The sequence below is a fragment of the Coregonus lavaretus genome (assembly GCF_964263955.1).
Source record: "Coregonus lavaretus genome assembly, chromosome: 16".
Taxonomy (NCBI): domain Eukaryota; kingdom Metazoa; phylum Chordata; class Actinopteri; order Salmoniformes; family Salmonidae; genus Coregonus; species Coregonus lavaretus.
Genome location: NC_140003.1, coordinates 4,908,915 through 4,924,783, shown reverse-complemented (window position 1 = coordinate 4,924,783; position 15,869 = coordinate 4,908,915). Strand labels below are relative to the sequence as shown.

Genomic DNA, 15,869 nt, shown 5'->3' with positions numbered 1-15,869 from the left:
CAAACAAAACATGCATGCATGCACACATACACACCCCAAAAAAACATATGCACGCACACACACACACACACGCATACACTTACCACCCAGTAGTAGCGTAGCTGACTGAGCCACTCAAAGTCAGTCTCGTCCCTGATGCCTTTCTGGACCAGTGTGGCTAGCACATCTCGCGCGTGGACATCCTGTACCACCAGAGCACCCAGGGTGACCCGGTTCTGCTTGGACAGCTTCCCGCGCACCAGCATCACAATGTCATCGATCTGACTGTTGTTCTGCTGCAGGTAGGCATCCAGGGCCTGCAAAAACAAAAGAGAGACATCACTGGTTTGACAGGGAAATATACATCAATCATAGGGTTGTATGCAAAGGCATACACCCATGCACACTCAGTACCTTGTGTGGGCTTTTACACACACACACACACACACACACACACACACACACACACACCAGTGCTCGTCAAGTGGTTCTTCCTCAGTTAGGTGTGAGATGGCACTGAATCTCTTCTGCAGCATGATAGCAGCCTACATTTAAGCAATAAGGCACGACGGGGTGTGGTATATGGCCAATATACCACGGCTAAAGGCTGTTTTTATGCACAACGCAAGCGGAGTGCCTGGATACAGCCCTTAGGCATGGTATATTGGCCATATACCACAACCCCCTGAGGTGCCTTATTGCTATCATAAACTGGTTACAAACGTAATTTGATAAGTAAAAATAAATGTTTTGTCATACCCGAGGGGATGTGGTATATGGCCAATATACCACGGCTTAGGATTGTTCTTATGCACGACGCAGCACGGAGTGCCTGGATACAGCCCTTTGCTGTGGTATATTGGCCATATACCACAAACCCCTGAGGTGCCTTATTGCTATTATAAACTAGTTACCAACGTAATTAGAGCAGTAAAAAAACATATTTGTCAGCCAATCAGCATGCAGGGCTTGAACCACCCAGTTTATAATTCTGTATTTACTTTATTTATTTGACAGTGACAATGCACATCAATCAGATGTGCCAGATTAAGCCAACTGGCTAGTTTTCATCTGTAGATATTATATGATATTGTTGTGTATTGATATTCTAGTTTTGTCCCTTTAGGGCACCTGTAAACCCCCCTTGCTTACTTACGTTGAAATGCTTGTAATGTTCTTCCTGTGAAACGCATTAAAACAATGCCCACGTTAATTTCTACTCCCGTCTCATGTCCTGTCCATATATTAGTTGTATAAGTAATACAGTGTGCTATACAACAAAACTGGCGACGAGGAAGAAACGTTATCACGTTTGTGCTCATCGTCTTCGGCAGAAAGTCTGAGTTAAATTCGTTATTTATTTTTCTCGCTGTAGAAAGACGCAAACATAACGTGGAGCTAGCCAGTCGAGTGATGCCTTTAATGTCACGGCAACGAGAGCCTCGAGGGATAGGAAGAGTTTCGCTGTGGGAGAAAGTGAAGTCATCGTGAGTTAAAAGAAAGAAAAATAACCCGAAAATGTCTGCATTGATTGGAAATATAGGAACATTTGGTGAATCTGTGGAACAATGGAGTTCTTACACAGAATGCTTTGAGTACTTTGTGTTGGCAAATGGAATTAAAGCAGAAGTCGTTGTGCCAACATTTTTGACTGTTATGGGAGGAAAAACATTAAATCTACTGCAATGGAACGCCTGAAAAACCTGGTGATAAACCATATGATGAAATTGTGGCTACCTTAAAAGGACATTATTCTCCCAAACCACTGATAATCGCAGAGAGATTCCGGTATCATAAGAGAAATCAAGAGGAGGGGGAATCAATCTGGTCCTCTGTAGCTCAGCTGGTAGAGCACGGCGCTTGTAACGCCAAGGTAGTGGGTTCGAACCCCGGGACCACATACAGTGGTGAAAACCTCCTTCCATCAGCAAGGGCATTGAAGATGAAACGTGGCTGGGTCTTTCAGCATGACAATGATCCCAAACATACCGCCCGGGCAACGAAGGAGTGGCTTCGTAAGAAGCATTTCAAGGTCCTGGAGTGGCCTAGCCAGTCTCCAGATCTCAACCCCATAGAAAATCTTTGGAGGGAGTTGAAAGTCCGTGTGCCCAGTGACAGCCCCAAAACATCACTGCTCTAGAGGAGATCTGCATGGAGGAATGGGCCAAAAATACCAGCAACAGTGAGTGAAAACTTTGTGAAGACTTACAGAAAACGTTTGACCTGTGTCATTGCCAACAAAGAGTATATAACAAAGTATTGAGAAACTTTTGTTATTGACCAAATACTTATTTTCCACCATAATTTGCAAATAAATTCATTAAAAATCCTACAATGTGATTTTCTGTAAATAAAAATCTCATTTTGTCTGTCATAGTTGACGTGTACCTATGATGAAAATGACAGGCCTCTCTCATCTTTTTAAGTGGGAGAACTTGCACAATTGGTGCCTGACTAAATACTTTTTTTCCCCACTGTATACACAAAAAAATGTATGCACGCATGACTGTAAGTCGCTTTGGATAAAAGCGTCTGCTAAATGGCATATTATTATATTATCTCGCAGTTTGTGGCTGTATTGAAACAGTTATCTGAACACTGTGCATTTGGGTGATCAATGAGTGACACTATACGTGATAGGTTAGTGTGTGGCATGTGCAGCGAGGCAATTCAGAAACGCCTTTTGACTGAGAGTAACTTAACATTGCAGAGAGCAAGAGAAGTGAGTATGTCAATGGAAATGGAAAATAAAGACGCACAACAGCTAAGTGCATCGACCAAAGTGCATAAGGTGTCTACGGAGTTAAAAAACAAGGCAGGAGGTGGGAAGCCATGCTATCGCTGTGGGAAACCAGGTCACCAAGCAGAGGAGTGTTGGTGCAAAGACTGCAGAAGTTGTGGTAAAATGGGTCACATCGAACGTGCATGTAAAAACAAAAAGACACAATCAAACAAAAGTACTGAACAAAGGAAAAGTGACTTCAGGAAGTACAAAAAGAAAGTGCATAAAATGGAGCACACACAGGATGAACAAAGTGATACCCTGTCTGAAGGGGAAGAATCGTTGCATGTTATGTCAATTTCAGACAATGGATACGGGTACTGGGAGACACCGCTACTGGATGGAAACGCAGTACGGATGCAAGTGGACACCGGAGCAGCCATATCTTTGCTGTCTGAGGCTGTATCACCTCACACTACAGCCCACAAAGATGACGCTGAAAACATACACCGGTGAGATTGTTCCAGTGAGAGGAAGCGTGATTGTTACAGTGGAGCTCAACAAACAGAAGGTAAAGCTACCACTCTACATCGAGAAAGGCAACCATCCAGCATTGCTAGGACGCACATGGCTGGAAAAGATCAAACTAAATTGGCAGGAAATTCACATGGTTGCAAAAGAGGACACAAACTTACAAGGGATATCGAGGAAACACGCATATATGTTCAAAGGAGAACTTGGCAGTATGAAGGACATAACAGTTAAACTGACCGTGAAACCAGACAGCAAGCCAAAATGCTTCAAAGGTAGACCTGTCCCATACGTCATAAAACCAAAAGTTGAAATTGAGCTAAACAGACTAGTCGAGAGTGGAGTATTGGATCCAGTGAATGTTAGTGAGTGGGCTACACCCGTTGTTCCAGTCATAAAAAAAGATGGATCACTCAGACTCTGTGGTGATTTCAAAGTCACCATTAACCCAGTCTTGACTGCTGAAAAATATCCACTACCCCTCATTGACGACCTCTTTTCTGGTTTAGCTGGAGGACAAAAATTCAGTAAGATAGACTTATGTCAGGCCTATCTACAGATGCATGTGGACCAAGAGTCACAAGAACTGTTGACCATATTGACTCACAAAGGACTGTACAGGTACCGGAGGCTTCCTTTTGGAATAACCTCAGCTCCGGCCTTGTTTCAGAGAGCTATGGACCAGATACTGAGCGGGCTCACTGGGGTCCAATGTTATCTCCATGATCTACTCATCACCGGCAAAGACGAGCAGGAGCACATGAGAAACCTGAACGCTACACTACAGTGCAGCGTTCCATCCCCACAGAACGTGAGTCAGCTGAGATCATTCTTAGGACTACTGACATACTACGCAAAGTTTGTGCCAAACCTAGCTAACATGTTAAAGCCACTGCATGAACTTTTGAACAAAACCAAACAGTGGAAGTGGACAGACAGATGTGAGGAGGCCTTCAAGAAAGTGAAAACAGCCTTAGTTCAGTCAGAGGCCCTAACCATTACAGTTGGCATGTGATGCATCGCCTTATGGCGTTGGTGCGGTTGTCTCACACATCATGCCATCAGGTGAAGAAAGGCCAATTGCTTTCGCATCACGGACCTTAAGTAAAGCCGAGAGCAATTATGCACAGATAGAGCGTGAAGCACTCGCCATTGTGTTTGGAGTTAAGACATGTCATCAGTTTCTGTTTGGCCGACGATTCACACTGCTGACGGACCATAGACCCCTCACCTCCATCTTTGGTCCCCACCCCGGCATTCCGTCTCTTGCAGCCAGCCGCATGCAGCGATGGGCGTTATTGTTATCTGCTCACCAGTACGATATCAAGTACAGAAGGTCTGAGCAGCACTGCAATGCAGATGGCCTCTCAAGGCTTCCCTTACCTGTCGCACACACTGAGCACTCCCAGGCTGAAATCTTCTACTTCAAGGAAGTGACAAACGCCCCAGTTACATCTGTCCAAGTGAAAAAGTTCACCCACACTGATCCAGTGATGTCTGAGGTCGTGGACATTGTCACTCGTGGAAATGAAGGAGAGATGTCGGACAGCCTACAACCTTACCTAGTGAGGAGAAACGAGCTCACAGTTCAGTTTGGATGCTTGCTATGGGGTTTTCGAGTCATCATACCGCCGCCACTGAGAAGGCAGGTGCTTGAAGAACTCCATTCAGGGCACTGTGGCATGGCGCAAATGAAGGAGATTGCACGCAGCTACTTTTGGTGGCCAGGTCTGGATGCAGCTATCGAAGACAAGGTCAAGTCATGTTCTGCATGTCAAAAGATGAGGAACATGCCTCAGCTAGCGCCACTACACCCATGGGACTTCCCAGAGGAGCCTTGGCAGCGAGTCCACATAGACTATGCAGGCCCACTGGAGGATCGTATGTTCTTAGTCGTAGTTGACGCACACAGCAAATGGCCTGAGGTCACAGTGATGAAGAGCACCTCAGCGGAGAGAACCATCGAAGAGCTGCGGTCAATTTTCAGTCGCTTCGGCTTGCCAACGCAACTCGTTAGTGATAATGGCCCCCAAATGGTGTCTGAAGAGTTCCGGTCATTCATGGAAGCAAATGGAATTCAGCACATCAAGTCAGCGCCGTATTACCCTGCAACGAACGGCCTCGCTGAAAGGTTTGTCCAAACGATGAAGCAAGCTTTAAAATCATCACAAGGGAACGGCTCCCTCAATAGGCGTCTAAACACCTTCCTGTTAACCTACAGAAACACTCCCCACGCTACAACCTAAGTGGCACCCGCTTCAGCCATGATGAAAAGACAGCTTTGCACGCGACTCGACCTCCTGAGACCTCCAAAGACGAGACAGGTTGTACAGACGCAACACAGAGCACAGGTGGAGAGACGGAGCAAAGCAAAAGACAGAAGTTTCATAGCTGAAGAGAGAGTTCTTGCTCGGAACTACTGCAAAGGTCCAAAGTGGATACCAGCCACAGTGGTTGCACAAACAGGGCCTGTGTCCTACACAGTTCACACACCGGAAAACATCATCTGGAAGAGACACGTGGAATGACTGTTGCCAGGAACCAACCTCAGAGATGACTCCTGTCAAGTGACAAACCAAGATCAGCTACTGGAGACCTACCATGACTACGAGCTATCACCTGAACATACACTGCAGCAACCTACAAATGTGGAAAGTGCTCCAGACTCACCTGAACCAGCCAGAGTGCCTACTCAGGGTACTGTTGCACCCCAGTCTGGGCATACACCATCACCACTCAGACTCAGAGATAATGTGACTGTAGACTCACCTGTACGTCGTCATTACCCTGCAAGAGAAAGACGGCCCCCTGACAGATTGACTATTTAGTTCAGACTAACCTCCGACATTGGGGAAGAATACACCCCAGGGTTAAGTCTGGGGACTGAGGCAGTCTACCCTATATCCCTAGTTTAGAAAAGGTTATTATGAAAAGTTCATTTATTTACATTAAGAAAACAATAGGCAAAACAGTGAATATTAACTTTTTTCTTATGAGTCATCAAAGGTAAAGGGGGAGGAATATGTTGTGTATTGATATTCTAGTTTTGTCCCTTTAGGGCACCTGTAACCCCCCCGCCCCCCCTTGCTTACTTACGTTGAAATGCTTGGAATGTTATTCCTGTGAAACGCATTTAAACAATGCCCACGTTAATTTCTACTCCCGTCTCATGTCCTGTCCTTGTATTAGTTGTATAAGTAATACAGTGTGCTATAAAACAGATATAATATAAGGTAAACTCTTTCCAATGTAGTTTGGCCTGGCCTTGTACCTTCTGCCCTGAGACGATGGCCGCGTGAATGTCTTTGGTCCAGTACACCTGGGAGACACACAGCACCGTCTGGCCAGGCCAGGTACGCACCCAGTTGATCCTCAGGTCCTTGGGGTACGCCTCAATGGCCTCCCCAATCACCTGGAGCACACAACCATTGGATTTGAAAATAATGATCAAAACAACACTGTAATTAGGAGAGAACGTGTATAGCCTCGAGTAAGGCCTAACAAAGTAGATTTTCTGTTTAACGGGCCCTGCGTCACATTTCTCAAAAATAAAATAAATACATTTGAACGATTAATTTGATTCATATGAATCGATTCTTTTAGACGAAACAAACTATTAACTTTGCCATTCTAGTAGTTGGGATTCGGGTCAATCACAGTGAATCAAATCATATGAATCAAAATAGTCATTTGTGAATCACGGACAGTAATTTTAGGAAAAAAGATTAGCTGCAGCCTTCCTTTTGGATTATGTGGTTGCAAAACTTGTTTTGTAGATACTTCAAGTTGATTTGGGCATTACATTTATGGGACATTGCAACTCAATAGATGCTAGTCAGCCTGCAAAGCAAACACCTCTAAGTTAAGATAAATATGACTGAACTAGAAATGGTACATTTCCTGAAGAAAATGTGTGTGCTTGCTTCAGCTGTCTAAAAATATGTGTATGGTAGCGGGGGATGTGTTCAATGTAGAATTCAAGCTGAGTAGAAGTGAAAGCAGTTTGTTATAGCAAGAATAGGTCTGATTACTTTACTGCTATGTATATATTTCCGTTAGCACATCAATTATACACATTTGCAGAACTATGCATCTGAAAAATTAACTGTGCCTAAAACTCAGCCGGGACAGGCTTTCAATGGTGCTATCCAACAGACACCAATGTAGTTAATTAGGGGGTTCCCTGACTAGGACTCAACTGTGGTCCCTGTGACTGTCATTACAAAACTATTATACCAAAAGGCTAAAATGTATTGGTAACGTCCATTAGATGTTGTACTAAGGTTGTTTAGTATTTTTAGAAGGTGTCAACATGTTGTTTTTTTTTACATCAAATTCTATTGTTATTCACACGCTCGCCTCCATTAAAAAAAAAATGCAATCCGTTAAAGAGTAAATCAAGTTTGTATCGCCTAAGTAAGTAGCACTGCGAGCCAGAACGGCTCACAGGCGCAGGAGCCTATATCCTGTTTCTGTAGTGTGAGGCAATTTGATGTCCAAGTACACGCTCAGGAGAGGATCCTATCACAGGGCCTTACCCCCAATCTATCTCCTTAATGCTGGGTGCCAAGCAGAGACGCATCGGGTCCTATTTTTTTTTTTGCAGTCTATGGTATGACTCCACCTGGGATCGAACTCCCAACCTTCCAATATCAGGGCGGACACTAGCCACAAGGTCACTGAGTTGGTTATATAGCCATGAGTACCCTATATGACGTTGTGAACAATCTTTCTCACCCTATTTTTGTTTTTGTTTTTACTATAAAAATAAAAAAAAGACTTGGGAGAAAATTGGTTTGGAAAAATTAGTATTTTCAAATCATTTGCACCACAATCTACTTTTTCACATAGAGCATACTAGGCCTAAATAGTTAAACTATCAGGTTTAATTTGATCTAGAGTAATTCCCCAAGTACTTTTTATCTCAAATAATTTCTGCCGGCTTAAGAAAATTCTGTCTCCGCAGATTCCATCTAGCCCAACTGATTGCCTAACCAGCCCATGGTACAGTGTATTGTGGGTGTCGATGACACTGTACATTCTCTCTCAAAATACTGGTCGAGGGTCAGATATCCAATTTAGCAAATCAATCATATTTTGAAGCAGACCTTAGATACTGATATTAGATCTGTTGTTAGAAGATCAATGGATTTGCCCTTAGTAATGTAACTGTACCTTATGCAGGGAGCTGATCATGCCCATCTCTAGCTCTAAGAGCCATTTCTCCACCTGGCCGCGGGCCTTGGAAGTGGAGATGATATCTAGGAGCTCCACCACCTCTCCCTCGCTGCTCTTCATGTGGGTAATGTCCAGAACGTCTGTGAACACCACGTCATTTATGCCCTCGAAACACTTCTTCAGATGAGGCTGAACTCTATAGAAAGAGGGGGACAACAATGGATTTAATGTATGTCACGTTTTTCACTAGGATGTATACTAGCCCAAATTTGTAGCACCCTCTTGTGACACAAAGTAGTAAAAAAATATGGGCCTAGTTCACCCCAAAACCTAAGTTCATCAGGAGCATATACAGTGCATTCGGAAAGTATTCAGACCCCTTGACTTTTTTCCATTTTGTTATGTTACAGCCTTATTCTAAAACGGATTAACTAAATGTTTTTCCTCATCAATCTACACACAATACACCCTAATGACAAAGTGAAAACAGGTTTTTAGACATTTTTGCAAATTTATTAAATAAAAAACAGAAATACCTTATTTACATAAGTATTCAGACCCTTTGTTATGAGACTCGCTATTTAGCTCAGGTGCATCCTGTTTCCATTGATCATCCTTGAGATGTTTCTACAACTTGATTGGAGTCCACCTGTGGTAAATTCAATTGATTGGACATGATTTGGAAAGGCACGCACCTGTCTATATAAGGTCCCACAGTTGACAGTATATGTCAGAGCAAAAACCAAGCCATGAGGTCAAAGGAATTGTCCGTAGAGCTCCGAGACAGGATTGTGTAGAGGCACAGATCTAGGAAAGGGTAGCAAAATATTTCTGCAGCATTGAAGATCCCCAAGAACACAGTGGCCTCCATCATTCTTAAATGGAAGAAGTTTGGAACCACCAAGACTCTTCCTAGAGCTTGCCGCCCGGAAAAACTGAGCATTCGGGGGATAAGGGCCTTGGTCAGGGAGGTGACCAAGAACCCGATGGTCACACTGACAGAGCTCCAGAGTTCCTCTGTGGAGATGGGAGAAGCTTCCAGAAGGACAACCATCTCTTCAGCACTCCACCAATCAAGCCTATATGGTAGAGTGGCCAGACGGAAGCCACTCCTCAGTAAAAGGCACATGGCAGCCTGCTTGGAGTTTGCCCAAAGGCACCCAAAGGACAAGATTCTCTGGTCTGATGAAACCAAGATTGAACTCTTTGGCCTGAATGCCAAGCATCACGCCTGGAGGAAACCTGGCACCATCCCTACGGTGAAGCATGGTGGTGGTAGCATCATGTTTTTCAGCGGCAGGTACTTGGAGACTAGTAATGATTGAGGGAAAGATGAATGGAGCAAAGTACAGGGAGCTCCTTGACGAATACCTGCTCCAGAGTGCTCAGGACCTCAGACTGGAGCGAAGGTTCACCTTCCAACAAGACAACAACCCTAAGCACACAGCCAAGACAACGCAGGAGTAGCTTCAGGACAAGTCTCTGAATGTCCTTGAGTGGCCCAGCCAGAGCCCGGACTTGAAACCAATCGAACATCTCTGGAGAGACCTGAAAATAGCTGTGCAACGACGCTCCCCATCCAACCTGACAGAGCTTGAGAGGATCTGCAGAGAAGAATGGGAGAAACTCCCCAAATATCAAATCGAACCAAATGTTATTTGCCACATGCGCTGAATACAACAGATGTAGACATTACCGTGTAATGCTTACTTACAGCCCTTAACCAACAATGCATTTATTTATTAAAATAAAACAACAACAAAAAAGTGTTGAGAAAAAAAGAGCAGAAGTAAAATAAAATAACAGTAGGTAGGCTATATACAGTTGTGCCAAGCTTGTAGCGTCAAGGCTGTAATCGCTGCCAAAGGTGCTTCAACAAAGTACTGAGTAAAGGGTCTGAATACTTATGTAAATGTGATATTTACGTTTTTTGTTTGTTATAAATTTGCAAACATTTCTAAAAACCTGTTTTTGCTTTGTCATTATGGGGTATTGTGTGTAGGTTGATGAGGGGGAAAAAACATTTTAATACAAGGCTGTAATGTAACAAAATGTGGAAAAAGGGGTCTGAATACGTTCCGAATGCACTGAAGGACTATAGCCGGATGCACAAAACATATTGCATGGAACATGGACAGAGTTAGACTTCAGACCACTTTTATCATATCAAAACTGACAAACATGTTTTTGTTGTTGTTTATTGGATAGGATAGATACAGAGGAATGATAGAGGAGAGAGTATGCTGAAATAGCAGTGGGATGTAAACGAACCCATGTAGTGGTACGTGCGTTTTGGATGCAGCGGCTTACACCTCTAGATCATCCTAGGCCACGAAACTAACAAACTTTAGATTTTAGGATTAATCATACCTTTAAATAGCAGACATAATCTAACTGTAAGTAGCATATTTATCTTGCCCCTCCTGGGTGGCAAAGTCCTTGCTTTCCATGTATCACTTCCCACAAGTAGGTCCTCCCCATCTGTATAACACTGCCACAGTAGGAGCATATTGTTTAGGCCTACTGGTTGTGATTATTATACTGCATGCAAGTGTTTGCCTGGAAAATCAACAAAATTATAGCTATTCACACAGCACGCAAACTATTGCATCTGGCCTAATCCCGATGATAATCAGCTATTGATTGTCCTCTAACCACCAGTCGGGGAACACAAGAGAGACTAATCAAATCTCACACACGACACAAGCAGCACACCACGCCTAAGCCTTTTGTTGTGCTTTCTGTGACAAATTACTTTGTAATACGTTATTTTGTGTTGGATTGAAGTAGAACACTTTTTTGTATTATTTTTTTAGATTCTGAAAAAAGGAGGGCAGTCCAGCTGTTAATAAAAATAAAATAAAAATAAAAATAAATCATAAAGCAACCTAGCAGTGGTGATGGAGAAAGTGTGGGGCTGCATGAAAAGGTTGTGTGGGTTGACAGGGATGGTCTAGCCAAACTTTGATACAGAAAGGACTGCGGTAAATCTCTACAGACGGGAGACTGGCGCAACCTTGCTCAACAGGGCATTAAGACGGCACACTAGGTCCTATTCAGCCTCACGACAGATTCATCGCCTCGCCAAAATCCAACTACAGTAGGTGTTTGGAAAATTATGTCTTTTCAGAAAAGTCAGTGACTGCACGAGGCGGCATGAGTGGAGATTGGAAGGGGGAAAAAAAAGAAATCGAGACGAAGAAGAGTAAAGGGCTGAGCCTCCTTTGTCTGAAATCACATTCATTATAAACCAAATACCTTGGGTGAAATAGGACAAGGCATGCTTATCAGCCACAGTGGAGTAAGTAGGGCAGAGTGTCGTGGGGAGAAGACGTTATATAATTAAATTCCCACAGTAAGTACAGGATTTTTCATCTTCTCCTTATTTCCATCTCTTTTGAGCCGTCTTTATGAGGTGGTTAGGAGAAAGAAAGAAAAAAGTTTGCTGAATTAAGTGTATGTAGTGGCCAAGTTTGTGTGTTCTGTTCATATTAGACTTTGGAAGGTTATTCTCTGAACAGGAGTTGTGACAAACACCTGCGATGTAAATATGCCCATATACCTCAGTATGGAAGGAACTCAAATGCCACCACTACTGTAAAGCCTCTGTATGACCAACCGCTACAGTGCATCGTATCTATTGTATAAACAACCCTAACATCTGATACACATTAAAAGAGAGATGACACCGTACTGTATGGCTGCCGTCTTGCGTGCTCCGACCCGACTTTTCTATTTTCTGACTCTTTTGGCATTTATCTTTACTTTTCTTTTTTTCACTAAATGTGTCCACTATTATTTTCTATGATTGACAAAAACTTTGGAACATCGGCAGTTAATAACCTCAATTCCGGCATCAACCTCGACTCATCTTCGGGCTAAACCAAGAGGAAACGCCGGTGAAATAAAGGCAGGAGAGCAAGCGTCCTGGTAAGACTAAGGCGAGGAGAAAACCAGCCACCACTTCCCTCAAAGGGACTCTCGTAATTGTAATATCCTGTTTTTCTGAAACATGGTTTTCTGACAAGATACCCCCATGGCTAGGGGTGTAACGGTTCAGTAGGTATTGCGCTTTTGGGGTAACGGCACGGTTCGGTTTCAGTACAGCGGGAAACTGAAATGCCAACAGTTACTGTAGTTCTTTTTTTTTTTTTTTTAAGAAAAGACAAAGTGTTGGTATTCCTGACTTCATATACAGTGCCTTCAGAAAGTATTCATACTCCTTGACTTTTTCCACATTTTGTTGGGTTACAGCCTGAATTTAAAATGGATTAAATTGAGATGTTGTGTCATTGGCCTACACAAAATACCCTATAATGTCAAAGTGGAAATATGTTTTTAGAAATGTTTACAAATGAATTAATAATGAAAAGCTGACATGTCTTGAGTCAATAAGTCTTCAACCACTTTGTTATGGCAACACTAATGTTAAGGAGTAAAAATGTGCTGAACAGGTCACATAATAAGTTGCACGGACTCACTCTGTGTGCAATAAAGGTGTCCTTCCTAACTCAGTTGCGGGAGAGGAAGGAAACCGCTATGGGATTTCACAATGAGACCAATGGTGACATTAAAACATTTACAGAGTTTAATGGCTGTGATAGGAGAAGACTGAGGATGGATCAACAACATTGTAGTTACTCCACAAAACTAACCTAAATGGCAGAGTGAAAAGAAGGAAGCCTGTACAGAATACAAATATTACAAAACATGCATCCTGTTTGCAATAAGGCACTAAAGTAAAACTGCCAAAAATGTGGCTAAGAAACTTTATGACCAGAATATAAAATGCATTATGTTTGGGGCAAATCCAACACAACACATCACGGAGTACCACTGTTAATATTTTTAAGCATTGTGGTGGCTGCATCATGTTATGGGTATGCTTGTCATCGGCAAGGACTAGGGAGTAAAAAATAAATACAAAATAAAAAACAGAATAGAGTTAAGCACAAGCAAAATCCTAGAGGAAAACATGGTTCAGTCTGCTTTCCAAAAGACACTGGGAGACAAATTCCCCTTTCAGCTGACAATAACCTAAAAGACAAGGCCAAATATACACTGGACTTGCTTACCAAGACGACATTGAATGTTTCTGAGTGGCCTAGTTACAGTTTTGACTTAAATCAACTTGAAAATCTATGACAAGACTTGCAATTAGCTGTGTAGCAATGATCAACAACCAACTTGAGAGCTTGAAGAATATATATATTTTTTAGAGTGTAAATATTGTACTATCCAGGTGTGCAAAGCTCTGGGAGACTTACCAAGAAAGACTCACAGCTGTAATCGCTGCCAAAGGTGATACTAACATTTATTGACTCAGGGGTGTGAATACATTTACATTTACATTTTAGTCATTTACCAGACGCTCTTATCCAGAGTGACTTACAGTTAGTGAGTGCATACATTATTTTTTGTATTTTTCATACGGGCCCCCCGTGGGAATCAAACCCACAACCCTGGCGTTGCAAACGCCATGCTCTACCAACTGAGCTACATCCCTGCCGGCCATTCCCTCCCCTACCCTGGACGACGCTGAGCCAATTGTGAGCCGCCCCATGGGTCTTATGGAAATTTGATATTTCAGTATTTCATTTTCAATAAATTGGCGAAGATTTCAAAAAACATGTTTTCACTTTGTCATTATGGGGTATTGTGTGTAGATATGTGATACATTTGTTTTTATCCATTTTGAATTCAGGCTGTAAAACAACAGAATGTGGAATAAGTCAAGGGGTATGAATACTTTCTGAAGGCACTGTATGATCATGAGTCATATTAGGGCTGGGCGATATAGCCAAAATATCATTTCACAGTATTATAATGTTTTTTTACGGTATTTGACTGTATTTTATGTTTTGTGATTTCAATGGGTCTTTATCTCCATTGTGATTGTTTTATACTGTTCAATTAAACTTCAACCAAAAATAATTGTCAGCATTTTTCAACAATTTCTGCATTTCCTGCACTAATTTGAGATAATTTGCACACTGCCATTTAGGGCTGCACAATATTGGCAAAGAATCTAGGCCTTATTTTTAACCAAATGTTGCAATTGCGATATGACTTCTGATTTAGATCAAAACACCTGGGTGAACTGTTGGAATCATGGAAATATAATGATTATTATAATTATATAGTTAGAATACAATTGTGGGCACTTTGAATACAGTGTTGTTTGACATGACAACAAATGAAAATTTCAGGGAGAAGTAATTGTGACAGGGTAGGAACAAAAGCGTTGGTTACTATTTCCTAGGGGACCCTATAATCTTTGGCTACATTAAATGTTTTCTCTTATCTACTTCATGTAGCAAACATATTCATGCTTCGCCTAATCCTCTTTGGTTTAGAAGATACTGTTGCACAAACAACATAGTGATTTAGGCCTACACCATCACTGGTATCAGGCTGTATAGCTAGCTATGTTTGCTCTGACTCAGTACAAATAATTAGCTAGCTAGCTACCCAGCTAACTAGTGATTAGCATTCACTGCCAACACAATTTAGCCACAACTTGCTAAGAAAAGACAAACTAGCTGTTTGCTGACGTAAGAAACACAAACTAATAGTATAATTATAGAATGCTTGTTGATTTATATTAAGATGCAAAGTGGAAACAGCATTGTTGTCATCAATATTGTTTCATGTGCTGCATTGATCATGCAGAGTGAACACAAGTGCCTCGTGTTCGAGCAATAACAAATGCACTCCTTGAGTGACAGGGGGCGGGGCTAGGTCTGTGTGGGAAGCGGCATTGAGAGAGAGAGAGAGAGAGAGAGAGAGAGAGAGAGAGAGAGAGAGAGAGAGAGAGAGAGAGAGAGACAGAGGAGAAAGATGAATCAAGTAGCGGAGTAAATTATTAAAATGGACGTTACACACAGCGTATCACATTTAACAAACCAAACATTCAAATACCATTATAGAAGGTAAAGTAAAAATCCAAACCAGTCCATGCATCAATAACGGTATCTAGTAAAATATGGTATACCGCTCTATAATGCCTGATGAGAGCACAATCTGGAATACCAACACTTTGTATTTAGTTAAATGAAAACACACGATTACTCATAAACAACACAAAAATAAAGAGCAATATGTGTGTGAAATCAATATGTAAACATGGCTAAGACAATGTATAGGCCTATGCTATAATGTTTTATTACAAAGGGAAAAATATGTGCACTTTTGTGACTCTCATAAAGGGGGCGTGTCTATAGCACGGTACTTCTCATTTCCCGTAATGTGATGGGCTGTCACTGTTAAGTAGCTCCCTGTAGCCCTGGAGGTTCATCCATCTGTAGTAAGCGCAACACAGAGTGCATTGGCAAATTGATTGACAACTTCACAAACAGAGCGGGTAGGCCTAACTGTTTGCTGAAATGGGTGCGAGAGGGCGAAGTTCGTAACGTGGCACGAGCACTTTCACGAGGTGCTGAAATCCCCTATTCTTCTG

General features: G+C 42.3%; 1 protein-coding gene across 1 annotated transcript in view; it reads right to left on the bottom strand.

Annotated features, from left to right (window-relative positions):
• The window catches only part of dnah7 (dynein, axonemal, heavy chain 7), a gene marked incomplete at both ends in the record, with an annotated part of 219,285 nt that overhangs the window by 129,331 nt on the left and 74,085 nt on the right, over positions 1–15,869 (bottom strand). The window contains 3 exons of the mRNA XM_084179224.1: positions 84–296; positions 6,504–6,644; positions 8,408–8,606. Of these exons, the coding sequence (XP_084035350.1) occupies positions 84–296; positions 6,504–6,644; positions 8,408–8,606 (553 nt within the window). The remainder of the gene's footprint in view (positions 1–83; positions 297–6,503; positions 6,645–8,407; positions 8,607–15,869) is intronic.